The 16,833-nt window shown below is 42.1% G+C and overlaps 1 protein-coding gene across 1 annotated transcript; it reads right to left on the bottom strand.

Annotated features, from left to right (window-relative positions):
• Positions 1-582: 582 nt before the first annotated feature.
• Positions 583-15,186, bottom strand: LOC109038552 (uncharacterized). Its single transcript, XM_072297545.1, has 3 exons — positions 15,181-15,186; positions 8,371-8,676; positions 583-6,065 (listed from the first exon to the last, which is right to left on the bottom strand). The coding sequence occupies exons 1-3, from the start codon at positions 15,184-15,186 to the stop codon at positions 5,613-5,615; spliced, it is 765 nt and encodes a 254-aa protein (XP_072153646.1). The 3' UTR covers positions 583-5,612.
• Between the last annotated feature and the right edge of the window lie 1,647 nt (positions 15,187-16,833).

Consider the following 16,833-nt stretch of genomic DNA (forward strand, 5'->3'; position numbering starts at 1 on the left):
AATTGGTAAACAGAGCAAAACCATACGCTAATTTGGCAAACATTTTGAAAATCTAGCAAAAATTTTAGCCATAATAGCATAAACTAGTAATGTTAATTTCGCAAAAGTATAGTTTGCCATTTTCGCACAATAAAATTACCACTTTTGCAAATTGTTTTGTCGTTCTCGCCACGAGGGTGGGCATTTTAGCAAAAAAAGCAAATTGCAGAAATCGCAAACCATTTTTTGCCATTTTAGCAATTAATTTTTAAATATTACAAAAATATTTATAAAATATTTTTAACATAATATTAAACAAATATTTTTAAACTAATATTTCTAAAATAATTTTAAAATATTTTGTAAATATATTTTACAAACTGTTTTAAAAGTAATTACATAAATATATTTTGTAAATATATTTAAAACATGTTTATAAATATATTGTTACAATATTGTCATGAAATATTTTAGCAATATTGTCAACATATTTCTGCATGTATTTAGAGAGATAGTTACATGACATATGTGGCACTTTTGACAACATGCAGCAATATTGCGGCAATACGTCGTTTGGCGGCGTCGCTCAGTGGTCCTGTCCGAAGCTGCAATTTTAAAAACGTGAATTTTTTGGAAGTATCGGTAATTTCTGAACTCATCGACCCTCAAGAGTCCCTAATAAAGCATTTTGCTCAGTTTGAACATTCAATCTGATCTAATAACAGTCAAATCCGACGATCGAATCAACTACAGGTATTATGCGTAGGAGGTCAAAACGCCTTCCATTTTTTGAACGCAATACGGACATCCGTCGAGGTTGTATAGTTGTATCAAGGCGCCGTAGCAAACGCGTCCCATTGTTTATCGTCACATACGAATATAAGTTGAGAGAGGCCAGTCATAATGCCTTCAATTTTATACGTACATATTTTTGGGCAAAATGAGAGACGACGATCCTCCATTTGCGACGTTGCAGACTTCCTTAGAAATTTTTTTTTTTTTTTTTTTTTTGGAAGCTGGTAAACATAAAACTTAAATTATCCATGATTTTTCGTATTCGATAGCGGAAGATTTGGTTCAAAATTGAAAGTCGTAAATTTGGATTTTTTCTCATGGAAGAGATGAATTAAGGACGGAAATTTTGAAACATCGCAATGGAGATACGTGGTTTCGCACTTCAGTCGCTGCAATGCGGACATCCATCAAGTTTAAAAAAATGCATCAAGTCCCCGTCACCGCCGACCAACGCGTTTGTCGATCGAATCAACTACAGGTATTATGCGTAGGAGGTCAAAACGCCTTCCATTTTTTGAACGCATTACGGACATCCGTCGAGGTTGTATAGTTGTATCAAGGCGCCGTAGCAAACGCGTCCCATTGTTTATCGTCACATACGAATATAAGTTGAGAGAGGCCAGTCATAATGCCTTCAATTTTATACGTACATATTTTTGGGCAAAATGAGAGACGACGATCCTCCATTTGCGACGTTGCAGACTTCCTTAGAAATTTTTTTTTTTTTTTTTTTTTTTGAGAAGCTGGTAAACATAAAACTTAAATTATCCATGATTTTTCGTATTCGATAGCGGAAGATTTGGTCCAAAATTGAAAGTCGTAAATTTGGATTGTTTCTCATGGAAGAGATGAATTAAGGACGGAAATTTTGAAACATCGCAATGGAGAAGCAGAAGATTTGGTTCAAAATTATATGAGCTTTGGAAGCAGACAGAGATGCAAAAGCCACACAACTGTTGTACCTCAAAATATTGGTCATGAAAACGGGTTTGGAGAAGAGGTCCGGAAGTTGGTCTTTGATTTCAGGCTCGGCAAGTCTGAGAAGACCATTATGACAACATCTGTTAAAATGGACGTTCACCTCCTCTTTTTTGAAATGCAAGGCATCACAATACTGGCACTTCACATTTAAAAGTCCGAAATTATTTTCCGGAATAATTTCATTTTTCCAGATTATAAATTTAAATTGTTATTAAATGATGATAAATTCAAAATTCCAATTCCAATTTCCAAAATTTCAGAGCATGTTATGTTCAAAATTTATTGTCAATTCAAGTTGCTATTCAATTATAATAAATAACTTGAACGTGGTTGTTCAATGATTTCTTACGAGCAGTTCCCTTTCAGTGTGTAGCGGTCGCGTAGCGGCCTCAGGCCCCTAGTGAGAGTATAAACCCAAAATATATCGCAAAATCTACCCGGCATCCTTCAATAACACGCTGGGCTTGTCGATTTCCTTTGACATGTTTGCAGTGGTGAAAGCATAGCTGAAGTGCGCTCCAGCTAGAATTGTATTTAGCAAATGGGTGGTTTTTCTTTGCGGATTAAAAATAAACATGTGGTACGGAACAAAAAAAAGAATATGAACTATATAATGGACCGTAGGTTGATTTAAATTTCTGACCGAACTGTTTTCTAACGCTTCCGCCAAATAAAACACAAATTTATTGAGTTGCATTAGCTCGTAAAATCAGTCATTCTATTGATTTTGTGCTCCAATTTCCTGCGAAACTACAAACCTTATCTAAACTTGGCTGTTTTGTAAACGCCTTCAAATGCGGCGTGATACCTCACGCATTCCGGAGAGTTGAAATAGTTGTATCATTGCGCCTTAGAAATGCGACGGCAGATTACAATTGAAATAGCCTTCATACACGCTAGTCTTGTCAATTTCCTTTGACATTTTAGTAGTCGTGAATGCATAGCTAAAATGCGCTCCAACCAGAAGTGTATTCAGCAAATGAGTAGTTCTTATAGGAGGATTGAAAACAAACAAATGGTAGGAAATAAAACATAATAACAAGAACTTTGCAAAACGATAATCCGGGTATCGGAACTTCGCTCTTTTGAAAACGCCTTCAAATGCGGCGTGACACCTCACACATTCCGTAGAGTTCAAATAATTGTATCATTGCGCCTTAGAAATGCGACGGAAGATTATAATTGAGAACACCGCACCAAGAACAGCCTATAGGCGTATAGGTCGTTATTATGCCCATCTGCTTTTCGGATTCTACGTACTCTGGACTATGCTGTGGTAGCGATAGAATATAGATAGGTAACGGCTCGAGGTCGAAAAACCTTTTTTTTCCGAGTTAAGTCAGGCCTCTGGATCGATGGGTGCAAGAACGACCTATGAACGGGCCTATAAGGTGCTAGTTACCCCTAATTTTACTCATTATCGATATTCTTTCATTTTGCATTAATCATGCGTGATTAAAATGATTTATACTTCATATTGCCACCAAAATGACCGTTGGGCGTAATAATGGCCTATAAACCGCTTTTTTAAATGAAATATATGAGAGTATAAACCCAAAATGAATCGCAAAATCTACTCGGCATCCTTCAATAGAAGGGTTAGGTCACCCAAATACACCAAAACAGGGTACCTGCATAGAAAAGTCTGCGCAGTTCATCAAAAACAAAACTATAAATGCGTTTTTCTCAAAACGCAGTTTCCAATTATAGGCTGTTCTTGGTGCGGTGTCCTCAATTAGTCTATTTTTCATTAAAAGAAATGAATTACTAATGATAGGAATTAAAAAAAAAGAGCAGGTTTTAATTTTGAGTTATTTTATTCAAGGTACCAGCTTTCCACATGTGCCTAATTCAAGGAACATGAAACAAAATCATCTTCATTAGGTCACCCGCAAGTTGCCTGGTTTTCTAAAAAAAAAAAATCAGGCTCATGAAAAAACTGAGTAAAATCGCTTTTGAAATATTGTCCACATGTAGCACGTGATAGAGTGGCGTGGCTGAGGATAGGTAAGAATTAGACAAACACAAGCTTCAGTTAAGTATAAGTGAGCGTGTATTGATCATCAAAAAACAATATTTATACAAACAGCGTGGTCACGAGCTACGGCCAATGTCTCTGGTAATTACTCTATGTGCGGCCAAACGCCGTCTAAATGAGAAATATAGAGTAAACAACTATGAGCGAGAGGAACACCTTCAATTACCGAATAGGCAACATACTGATACAACAGCAATAATGGGTCAGTTACACTAGTCTTAGAATCATGTTTTCATCGTCTGATTTGTAAGCTTACATAGATTAGCAACAACAGGTGTGTATACGATTCGTCCAAACACCTAATTTCTATGACCAATAACAACGGAGATATCACTCAGCGGAAAGCGCAGCGTATGACATCATCCGCCGCGTTAGTGCATGGATTCTTCCACTTAAGCTTTATCCATGTTTTAGGTACCTTGAACGACCAGTGCAAATAAGAGTATAATTGATTGATAAAACTAAAATGAAAAACCAATGTGTGCACTGCCGCGGCGGATGATGTCATACCCCGTGTTTTTTTCATGTGCGTCTGCCTCCATTCATATTGGACGTAGACTTTTGCGTCTAGATAGATTTTTATCTTTCATTTTCTTAGCCAATCCATAAGCTGCCAAGATCTGGATACGATTCTATGACCAGCGTTACTGATCATTTTAGAATGGTTCGCACCAGGGCCGGATTAAGGGGGCTGCCACATGGGCCGCGGCCCATGGCGGCAAATTTTGCAATTTTTTTAAATGTAGGTATAAAAAAAATCGGAATCAGAAAAAAAATTATCAATGAGAAAAGGGGACAAAATCTCTCTTTCCTGAGAGTATAGTAATTTCTAATTTTATCGTCTTTCGGTGATAAAAGAGACAGCATCTTTAATTAGTCGAGTTAAGAGAGGAACTAAACACGCAATTTGGCCTGGAGCTCAGCGCAGAGAGGAATGATGACGAGGACTTGAGATGAAAAGGACTGCGGTCGATATGTAACACATATTAGCGCCTACAAGACTGCATGAATACTTCACTCATTGCGTCAAACACAGTGCGCCGGTCAGGAGCAGTTGGCGTGAAACGCGTAGCGCCTACAAGACTGCTGGAATACTTCACGCAGTGCGCCAAACACAGTGCGATGAACCCGGCGCAGCGGCGGAAGTTAAAATTATTTAACCACATTTATGTTTGTTCTTTCAATTTTTTGGTTCATTTCTTATAGAAGGAGGACCTTGTTCACGCAGAGATATGTTTACGGAACTGAACTTTCGCGCTAAGTTCCGTGAAATTTTCCTAGTAGTGTTGACAGGGCTTTCGCAAAAAATGTACTCAACACGAGTAGGTAAATTCGTCTTATGCACCCCCCCCCCCTCCGGCACGTTCACTTGATGGTTTTTATTGATGTTTCAAAACGAATGAGAGGGGGGCGGCAAAAAACAGGCGGCCCATGGGCGGGAAGTGGGTAAATCCGGCCCTGGTTCGCATAAAAAATAAAAACATCCAATGAGACCTGATTTGTAAAATTTATTGCCAATTGGACTTTCCGCGGGATCCAACTGGTGAAAGCGGGTGGTTTCAATGAACTAAGGGGGTTGGTACTTAATAGGCTAACTGACGGCAACCCAGGAGAGACCCTATGGTTAGTCGATCATTTTCTCCGTTAGTCTACAGGAAGCAGAAGCGCAGCGATTTCAAGGAAGAGGATGGCTCCACATTCGGTCATGTCTTCTTTGGCTATGGATTTGTCTATGAATTTGAAGAATGAGGCGGTAGTGGTATCTGGGATGCTGCTGGTGGGCGAGCCACGTTGTGTGGGCGGTGATTCCTGGGTGCGCTTATCCCCAAGCGTTCCAGGGCTTGGAGGAGGGTTGCCAGTGGGCGGTGGCGGGGTGGACGGCGAGCTGGGCCTGTTTGTGGATGGCGGCGGAGGCGGCCTGGGATCGTTGGATGGCGGCGGCGGTTGCGGCTGCGGCCTCGGAGCGTTGGAGGGCGGCGGCGGCCTGGGCGGCGGCTTCGGTGCGTTGGATGGCCGCGGCGGCCGCCTCGGAGCGTTGGATGGCCGCCGCCGTGGCAGCGGCCGCCTCGGAGCGCTGGATGGCCGCTGCTGCTGCCGCTTCCTTCGCCGCCGCGATCCGCTGTTGCACGAGGACCGCCTCCTTGGCCGCCTGCACGCGTTGCTGCGCCACCGCGGCTGCCGTCGAGGCCTCTTTGGCTGCCGTCAGGGCGGCTGCTACTTCGGCTGCGTTGATTGCTGCTACTCCGTTCAGGGCCGATGTGTGAGCCACCGCCTGCCAACAAACACATCCCAATCACAAATCCTCCTCGGATCAGGACCTTCCATCCACCTGCCATGCATCCACCCAGCCGTTAGCTTAGCTTAGCTTGGATTAGATTAGGTTAAGTAGGTTAGGTTACGTTAGGTTAGGTTAGGGTAGGGTAGGTTAGGGAAGTTACATAAGGGTGGATGCATCGCAGGTGGATGCAAAGTCACGCACTCAATCCTCCTGTCCCGCAGCCTCAAGAAACATAATTGGACGCATTTCTGTCGAACGGAACTTTGTGGCATTATGACGTGAGCCTTCTTATGCATATATTCTCATCCGTCTCAGGGCTCATGGCTTAATGCACATATTTCTGTTGGGCAGAAATACGTCCGATTCGTCGTTTCCCGCACGAAGGAACGTAACTCCATTCCACCTTTGCCACCTTAACTCAGGCAATTCAATTTTTCACCAGAATCTAGCCGTGCAATAAATTGTCCAAATTATTTCCTATTTTTGCATAAGCTCAGAGGAAAAATTAGTTACATTTTCAGTCAGAAATGCCCAGGATTCCTCTAGTAAAAATACAATTTGCAAGGGAAATTTGGCAACATTGAAATGTAGCTCAGTTCTTTCCAAAACGAGAAATAGTATTCCGATGTTGCAAGATGAACTCTAGCACTTTAATTTTTTACAAAAATATGCAATCTCTGTCTAAAATTTTACTGACTTTGAAAAATAATCCGAAGAAAAATCCGTGAGATTTTCCAGTAGAATAGCCCAAAAGTTCTCAATAATATTACAAATTTAGAGGAGGAATATGGCGACATTGAAGTGTGGTTACATTCTTTCATGGGGTAAAACGAGGAATTATGCCGACTCGAGTTGAGAATCCGAGCCGAGAAACATTTTTCAAAGGAGTCTCATTGAAGATTTTATTTATAAGAGGAGTGAAGCTTTATAAGGCCCCTAATATGGCAGAACAATAAATTAGATTACAATAAATAACACAAATTCCATCTTTTGTCATAGATAACGTTCATGAAATAGAAAATTCACTCAAAGTCATGGTCGGGAGAAGATAAATTTTTATGAGTTTGAGACATAGGTACACAGCGAAGTTTGCAATGACCATATTTTTGGCAAGTTTGTTTAAAGTTGACTGCACCTGCTCTAGGTTCAACTAGGTCCTTTCTGGAATCTATCTGTTTAATTTACAAATATACATGCTTGTGACGTTAAATGCAGCTTGTTTCGTTACGAGTGTGTTGCGCTGAGACACTAAACCACGTGATACAACTATTTTGACTTCACGGTGGCACAAATTGCCTAAGCACCGAATTGAAGGATAACTGCTTTCTCTCACATTTTTGTTACGATTATTTTGTGCTAAGGCACTAAATCACGTGACACAACTTTTTTGAGACTCCACTCCGTAAGAATGGTTTCGATTACTGCATAACCACCAAATTGAAGGATAACTGAGTTTTCTAGTTTGTTTACTACGATGTTGGGATTTCTATGCTATAGTGTTGGTCTAATCGTGGTAACATGCTGATCTCAACAAAGTGCTATGTTTTAATCGTGGCAACATGCTGATTTTAACAAAGTGCCATGGTTTAATCATGGCACCGTGTTTTACTCACCGGACCGGGTAACACCGCTAAGACCTACTGTCTATCAAGAAGGCATCTCAAAGTTTGCCGGCGCCAATGCTAGCCTCAAAAACTATTCACTTTAAACGCATACGATGTAATAATCGTGCTAATTTTGGCTTGAAAAATCATACCTATACATTGAAGAGCCAGCGAGAGAGTTGCCAGGAACTTCTCCTATTACTTAAGGTGATTCGACGGTTGCCATTGTTTGTGTCAGAGCGACGTGCAATATATTGGATCAATTCGTTCCATCATTTCAGTCACTTGTTATTTTTTCGTATTTTCAGATCTCACTTCTGTTGTCATGAGACTAAAGAATTCATGTACCAAATTTGACAAAAAAATTCAACGTAATAAAAACAGGGTTTTTTTAGAGGAAAAATGTCGCATTCGAGACTGATATCGAAACTGCACTCAAATGCGATAAAAAAAAAACCCTGATAAAAACCCTGCCTTTAATATACGTTGAATTTCTTTGTCTAAATTCTTTAAGTCTCTTGACAATAGAAGTGCGATCTGAAAATTTGAAAAAAATGACAAGTAGCTGAAACTACGGAAGGAATTGATGCGATATATCGCACGTGGCTCTGACACAAAAAATGGTAAGCGTCGAATCACCTTAATAGGACTCTGAATCATGGGTACTTGGATGTGGAGAAGAAAGTGGAGTTTACCTTGGAGTAGGCGAGTTCGGGCTGGTTGTAGGCGGAGGGCCAGCCGACCTCAGGCCAGGAAGGAGTGAGGCCGGCGGTGGCCGAGGTGAGGTCCACGACACCGGTCGAGGCCGAGGGCCACCCTGAAGAGGCCGAGGGCCACCCTGAAGAGGCCGCCGACGGCCAACCTGATGGGGACGCCCAGGACGGCGAGGGCCACGTCGGGGTTGACGGCCACCCTAGCGCGCCCAGGCCCAAGTGCCGCTTCTCCACTCCTTTCTTCTCGTCCGTCTGGGCCAAGAGCACCAGCGACGAAATCACAGCCACCTAAAACATAAAACAACGTTTTCTTATCCTAATCCAAACTTCCCAAGTAACACAGGTTGCAACAACTTGCAAAAAAATCGTTGGATTCTTCCAACCAATAGATTGACGAGCAGATTGCCTACTCCTTCCTCCGAAGGAGCTAGCATTGTTGGAACTTGTTGCAATTAAGTTGAATCATGTTCCAAATCCAATATCGGCCCCGGTCCTTACAAGAAATTTTGGTAAAAACATCAACTTTCCAGAATTCTACCTACGCTGGAAAGTTTCCAAGTACTTGGCACGCTGTTAAAGATTCGCATTTATTAGCATTTTGGCAACGGTGGTAAAATCAAGAATTCCCGAGATTTGAGGCGTTCATGGAAAAATCCAGACTTTTCGAGATTTTGGTGACATTGGTCAAAATTCACCCTTTTCGATAATTTTGGCAACATCATCGTAAAATTTTAAATTTCCGCGCCTAACGACGTCAAAAAAATGTATATAGTTTCCGAGAATGCTGAAAATTTCGAGAAGTTGCATATCCTGACTTCTCTAGAATTTTGGCAACGTCCGTAAAATTCGAAAGTAAATTGTGTGCATTTATCTGTTCAAATGATCATTAAAGGTAGTCTTCCTCGGTTTGCGTCGCGTGGCATGACGGGAGGGGGGTGGGAGTGAACTATCGTACTCCGGAGCGCTGCCCCGCGGAAGCGGACCCCGCCGCGCCAACTTTGAAGAAGCATAACTCGGAGACAAATCGTTTCCCCAAGATGATCTTGGGCTCATTTTAACCGTCAAAGAGAGGGCTATACGTTGAACAGTTTTTTGTTCATCTGCATGCGATCGTCGCTGCTCTAAACTACAGAAATCTGATTTTTGGACTCATGGAAAATTTTTGACAGGCCATAAATTGGTCAAAAATTGACCTAACTATTAAACATAATATACCAAAAGAAAGCTCTTTAAACGACCTTTCATTTAAAAAAAAGTTCAAATCGATATCTCAAACCGTTCAAAAGTTATAGCCAAAAAACCGTTTTTCATATAACCCCCCGCTCCCCCTCCCCAGGGGGGAATTTGGAAAAAATTCAACTTTTCACGTTTTTGAAAATCATGACTTTTCGAGAATTCAGGCAAAGTTGTGGCAAAATTCAGAATTTCCGCAAAATTTGACAATGCAGATAAAATTTAGCAATTGTACACATCTTGGCAACGTCAAAAAGTTGCAAGATTCCTGGAATTCAATTGCTCTAAGTTGTGACTTTCCTCCCTATCAGATCGCCGAAAATCGGCACTTATCGACCAAAAGTTGACAGAGAGTTGCAACTTAGTTGCGACTTTTACCCAATATTGTCTCAACTTCTTGCAGCCTTAACTACTTTGGAAAATGCTACTTGGGTTCCATTCCGAATTTGCCTCACATTCATTGTGAAAAAAATGATGATTAAAATGACCAAATTACTATTCCACAAAAAGGCTTGGACCAGTGCACACTGCACCACTCCTGTCTCCTCCAGAGTTCTTGCCCCTCTTCTGAGTGATCCCTCAATATTTTGGGAGTATGTGATTCTGAATAGTGCGAGAATATCTCAACAAAAGCTGGCTCGTGGTAAGTCAATATGGACTCGCCTATTGCAAAATTTGTCCAGATAAAGCTTGTAAAAAGGAGGAATCATTTGTAAAGCCTGGCTTTGTTTAGTAGCAAGAGAGAAAAAAGAAAACTAGGTGAATGGGTCATTTTTTGGCGGCTTATGAATCGTGATAGACCAGATACCTGCTGCCGCACCGGAAGAGCTCCAAAGAGATTTGGAAGGCCATTAAAAGATTAAGCAGGCCACACACTCATCCACCCTTGAGTTCGGGGAGGCTTAGCATAGTTGGCGCATCATCAGTAGGATCAATTTTAGATTTTAATCCATTATCTTTTAAAACTATCCTCATAATATTGATAATATTATATTTGAGGCACATAGTATGAAAACAAGACGCGCATATTTTTTGACGAAACTAAGTCGAAAGATCCACTACGGGGCTGTTCATAAATTACACAGCGCGAATTTTCTGATTGTTTGACACCTACCTACCCCTTGTATGACGCGATCGTCACGCTAGTTTAGACATCCCCAAAATACAAATAATTAGCATCATTGTCCTTGATGCCGCTCCTTTTCAACCCCAAAATAACTCGGAAGATACGAATGTTCGTGTGGTCTTCAAAAATTGGCAGCTAATAAATCAAATTCAAATATGATTAAGAAATGAATGTTTGCGGCATTTAATGAAGAAATGAGTGTGTATTTAAAGGAACGAAATTCAAGGAGAGATGCTGTGAAAAATAAAGATGTAAGCAACGCGATCTTTTACGTGGTCGACTAGTGGTATCATCGTTAACACACACAAAAAATGTATTTTTACCGAACTAGAGGAGATAACTTAGACTCTATTTCAGTTCGCCTTCAATTCATAAAGTAGGCAACACGAGCTCTCCTGTGGCCGAATAGTGTTATCATCGTGAAAAGGCACTCTTTATCGTAGGCAACATGGATTACATTTTGCAATAAGGAACAGCTATTTCTGGCTCTCCCATAAAAGCGCATATCTGCATAGGGAAACTAATGGCATGTATGCTGTTTCTAAAATAGGCCAGAAATAGTGGCTCCTTATTGCAAAATGTAATCCATATGGGCTGGGTTCCCGCTTGTGATCGAATAGTATGCTGTCACTGTAAATGCTACGCTTATGACTCGAGATGAGCCAAGAAAATTATAGCTTATTTCAATACTTACTCCAGTAAGAGTTAATGTTACTCGTAAAATGAATAGTTTAGTGTAACGCCACCCGCAATAATGAAAGTAAATATTAATTGATGGTATTCAACACCTCTCGCTGCTTAAAGATCAGGTTTCAATCGAAAAGTTACAGCTGTGGACACCTCCTTGACAGTGCCCTCATAAACGCGATTGCGTCACGTGACATTTGGAGATAAGAGCGCAAATCAAGGAGCCTCTTGAGTTGAATGTTGTGAAGCTGATGTGCTCCCAGGTGATATTAAAAACGGCTCCAGATACCCAACGAACCAAGCAATGTAGGAAGGATTCTGCTCCGATGATGATCTCTTCACAGATTTTGCCCACCTCCGACTTAAGCTCGGCGCTTGTGACCCGTTGCAAAACCGTTTGCAAAGTTATTCCTTTGAGATTGTCGTTGAAATTACCTCGGTAATGTTGTGCAAATATTGCATTTGCGCCATTCTTGGGTTCCTACCGTGGTGCTTTTCTAACAAAACAGGACCATCCCAAATAAGTGTAAAGCGAGAATTCACTTAAAATTTTCGAGATATTAATGCCAGTTACGTCGCTTGTGAATGTGTCTACGATGTAGCTCGTAATAATAATACCGAAGGTTTCAGGTCACACATCTGAAGTACTCGGTGCATACCGAAGTGTTTCAGATTTCTGACCCGAATTTCGGCAGCTGGACCTCAAGTTTTAAGAGATTCATATGATCTCAACGTCGGGTCCCATGCACGAAGTTTTTTCTCCGTGTGAGTATTAATATAAATTTCAACACAGTCAAACACAGTAGAGAACCAAGGAAATCACAGTAGAACAGAGAAAAAATACCGTCGAATAAATAAAGAAAACTATTATCGAAGAAATTCTAATTATTTGGAAAGTAATTCGCTGGCGTAATCAATGCGTAGCTGCGTAGGAGCATGAGCGAGATTTATCATCAACTGACCGCTGGCCGGTAGGTACCTGGGTGGGCGAGCGACAATACGTAAGCGGTGGCATATGGTTCGATTGACAGAGGAGTGGGGAACGGTCAGACGTAGGGGAAAGGTTCAGGCTGAACCGTTCAGCACAGCGCAGCGTCAGTCACCGGGTGGTAGTCCTTAATATACTGAAAATATTTCCAGGCAATGTCGAAATACTTATGAAGCTCTCTAAGGGTTCACGCACAGAAAAACGGAAAATATCCTACAAAAGAAGAAAGTGACTAAAATTTAGAGTTTATGGCACAGCTTACATTTTCAATTTTAATGATACAAATATGAAACGAAGTGGGAGTGGTTTGATATTACATTAATATTGATGATATCGATTGAAGGATGAACAACCAGATTACCTAGTAGATGAATTAGTAAATAACAGGAAAAGGAGCCTGTTGTTATCGGTGGATTAGTCAGCGTGGAAATCTAAAAAGTAAGAAAAAAATATGAAATGAGTATTTTTGCGGAGTCCTTTTCTTTAAGAGGACTTCCACCGCCAGAGGAGGATTACGCAAAAAATCTAAAAATTTAAAACCACAAATCACCGTAGCGGGTCATCCCAAGCAAAAACTTAACATGAGATTATAAATCTTACTCTACGGTATAAAATCATAAGATTAAGGCGTAAGGACTGAGGCGCGAAGCACCTCGCGGGGTTGGACCGCGAAACGCTCAGGGAGCGAGCCCCCTCGTTTGCTTATGAATTCAATGCAAATGAAGCAGAATTATGAGCTTCGGTCCTAACTCACTTAATGCTCTTTCAGGAACATTAAAGGCCTCATTGCCGAAGCTCATCGAAGCTTTATTCATTAAGTGGACTTTTTTCTTTTCCTGTAAAATTTGATTCCTTGGACTTGTTGGGTTTTATTATCGACTGATTAAAGCACTGGGCACTTACGTTTGTTGATATAAGAGGAATTATTGGGAGCAATTAGTGGAGGTAGTTACGCTTAAGTAGATAGGGAGGGAGGGGGGCCGAGTCAGGCGCAGGACATATCGTTGCTGCTCTGGCGTAAGGGCGTATCTGGATTTTCACGTGAGCCCTGGTTTTCACATTAGTCCATGCTTTCGGGGGCTCATACGGAAATCGAGGTGCCTCACATGCACATCAGAGGAGCGAGAGTATGAGGCGAACGTGGCGTCCGTCGCAGGGCGGCGCGCGGCGCGGCGCGCGCGGCGTCGCGTCTTTCCGGGCGCAGCTCTGTAACCTGTAACTATGAGTTACGAGTAACTCTGTGGACACACGTTTATGTTCACTATGTCCTACCCGACATACCTCGCGAGAGTAGAGGCATTGCTGTCAAATTACACCCTGATATGGTGATAGGCATGCCCCTTTCTTTTTCTAGACCTACAACGTACATTAGTAAAATGTCCAGGTATTATGAAGCCATTTTCGCTCTTTACGTTTTCGTTAAGGTCCCTTCTTTAAAAGCAAAACACTAGCCACTGTGATTCGATTTGGGGAGGAAAAAAGGGACAAATTATTGGATGAGAAAACAAAATGTATACACAATTTATGACTGAGAGGGAAAGGGATCGTTTTATTGTTTGCATTTTTTACCCACAGCGTTGAGCTTTTTCCCAACAAAAAAAATTCAAATATTTTTGACGATCCAGTATCTACCCTTGAGGATCTCTTTCTGATTGCCTTAGCCATCTGAGAAGCTCCATTGGACAGTTTCGGACCCATAAAAATTTGGTGGACTTAGCAAGAAGATCACTCAAAACGATTAAAAATGTACTCTCACGTGCATGCAGTATCATAAATTTTTACGCTAATTATATAGTTAGGTTTGTTCACTCAGTTTCAATAACAATTTTGAAGGACATCAGGGAGGACATCTCGTCTTGGGGCGCCTTGAAAAACAAACCGTTATGGGGCATTTGTGAGATTTTCCAGCTCGAAAGGGGGGCTCACGAGATTTTCCTGGCATCCAAGGGGGCCCAGGGGGCTTGCCCCAGCAAATTTTGAAGAATTGAGTCGTCTCAGAGGGAATTCAAGCAATTCTTATCACGAACTTGATCGCATTAAAATTTCACATCTGAATTTGCCGCACACTTATTTACCGAAATCCCTCGCATTTCTTGGGAGGAATCAAGTCAATTTTTGGAGGGAGTATGCCCCCGTTTAGCCCTATACCCCCACAGGGCTCTCTGAGGCCGAGTGGCCGGTGAAAAAGCCAAGTTTTGAAGCGAAAACGCGCAACTGAGGGCATGCACTTACAGAGGAGTGCACGGCGGCCGGCGGCGACGGCGCGAAATCAAGATTAGCGGAGCGCTTAAACGATTCGCCGGTACCGATATCTGTATGAGCCCTGAGGGTCTAAACTTTTTTCAAAGCTTGTCCCAGTGGGGCCCCTCCTCGCTCACCTCTGCTCATTCTCTCTCACGCTTGCGCTAGGGTCTATCTCCCTCTCTCTCCTTCCTCTGCCTTACTCAAAGGCAGACCAGATGACTCATTTCAGGTAATTTTGTTCCTCTCCTCGTCGGACATTTCTTCTTGAGCTTTATGTCATAAATACTTCCTCTTGTCGCGATCGATTACCTCATTCTGGAGCCATCGCAGCCGCAGTCGCGCGCCATGCCGCACTGGAAAACATTTGAGGAGAATTCTCGCTCGAGTTTCCATTTATAGTCGTTCTCCAGACACCTCCTTGAGTTAGGAGCAAAGACAAGAGACCCTCCACTCGAACCTCGGCTATTATGGAAGCTTTTTCTTTCGGGACTTCAACAATTAACTGTTGACTTACCTGCATGGTTGATGTTTACAACGTGCCAAAACAAGTCGAAGTTTGGAAACTTGTTCAGCTCATGACGTCACCCGAAGCTCATCATCCACCATGTAGGTAGGTCAACAGCCAAAACAAGAGTGATGACTGTTGCTCCCTTATAATTGTCCATAAGGAAGTGTTGAATCCCCGAAAGTGGAAGCTTCCACCTGTCGCCAAGAGGCCAGTGGAGGGTCTCTTGTTTCTGGTTAGGAGTCCCCACATGGTTAGCATTGTGATTAAGGAGGGTTTAAGGAGACTCCTAACATACTCTTCATCAAAATCGGTGTTTTTGCAAACCTCGAGTAAAATTCAGTGGTGAAACTCTGAAAATGGATCCATTCGATGATTACTTTGACTTGCCACCGCAATAAGTACGAAATACAAAATAAGATATTCTATGATTTTGAGCAACTTTGAAGTAGGTGGAAACCTACCTAAAAATTTAAAAAACTGACGGTATATTTCCCTCTGTGCCTCGAATGTTTTGTAGAGTCAAATCATTGTAATACCTCGTAAGGATCCAAATTTAGAGTTTCACCACTAAATTTTTCTCAAGGTTTGCAAAAACTGTCCTTTTTGTGGTACTGTGTTAAAGATCTCCTTTGAGCGCCCCTAATCACAATATCAACCATATAGGGATTCCTGGGAAAGAGGGAGGGCCCACAGGGCCGGATTAAGGGGGTGGCAAATTTTGCAATTTTTTTAAATGTAGCTATAAAGAAGAATCGGATTCAGAAAAAAAAATACGAACGAGGAAAGGTGACAAAATCTCTCATTTCCTGAGAGTACATCTCTAATTTTGTCGTCCCTCTGTGGTACAATAGACAGCACCTTTAATTAGTCGAGTTAAGACTAAGAGAGAAACCGAACACGGAATTTGGCCTGGAACGGCGCGGCGCAGAGAGCAATGATGTCGAGAACGTGAGATGAAAAGGAGAAACCCTCGGTGCGGCGGTCGGCATGTAACACATATTAGCGCCTCCAAGACTGCATGAATACTTCACGCATCGCGCCAAAGACAGTGCGGTCGCTGCGGTCAGCAGCGGGCAGCCGTCAGCAGCGGCAGCCTGACGCATGGCGCCTACAAGACTGCATGAATACTTCACGCATTGCGTCAAACACAGTGCATGCAGCAGCGGTCGGCCCGAAACGCATAGCGCATGCAACATGACTGTAGGAATACCTCACGTATTGCGCCAAACACAGTGCGGTCAGCGCGGCGCGGAGGCGGAAGTTAAAATTATTAAACCACATTTAAGTTTGTTCTTTCATAATGTTTTGGTTCATTTCTTATAAATGGGGGGCCTCGTTCATATACAGAGATAGGTTTACGGAACTTGACTTTCGCGCCAAGTTCTGTGAACTTTTGCTAGTAGTGTCAACAGGGCAAAAAATGTGACCAACACGAGTAAACGCGTCTTATACGCCTCTCTCCCTCCGGCACGTTCACTTGGTGGTTTTTATTGATGTTTCAAAACGAATGAGAAAGGGGCGGCAAAATACAGGCGGCCCATGGGCGGCAAGTAAGTAAATCCGGCCCTGAGGGCCCATAAAAAGGCCCCTCAAGATGCGGTACCTAAGGCGCGCGGGTTCGTGGCCACGTCAGCCCTCATCACACACCTTAACACAACG

This window comes from Bemisia tabaci, chromosome 3 (genome assembly GCF_918797505.1).
Source record: "Bemisia tabaci chromosome 3, PGI_BMITA_v3".
In the NCBI taxonomy this organism is placed as follows: Eukaryota; Metazoa; Arthropoda; class Insecta; order Hemiptera; family Aleyrodidae; genus Bemisia; species Bemisia tabaci.

Bases quoted from the DNA above. Each gene is read 5' to 3' on its own strand.
- LOC109038552 (XM_072297545.1), bottom strand. The intron at 6,066-8,370 runs GTAAACTCCACT...GTTTGTTGGCAG, and splicing joins CCGAACTCGCCTACTCCAAG to GCGGTGGCTCACACATCGGC.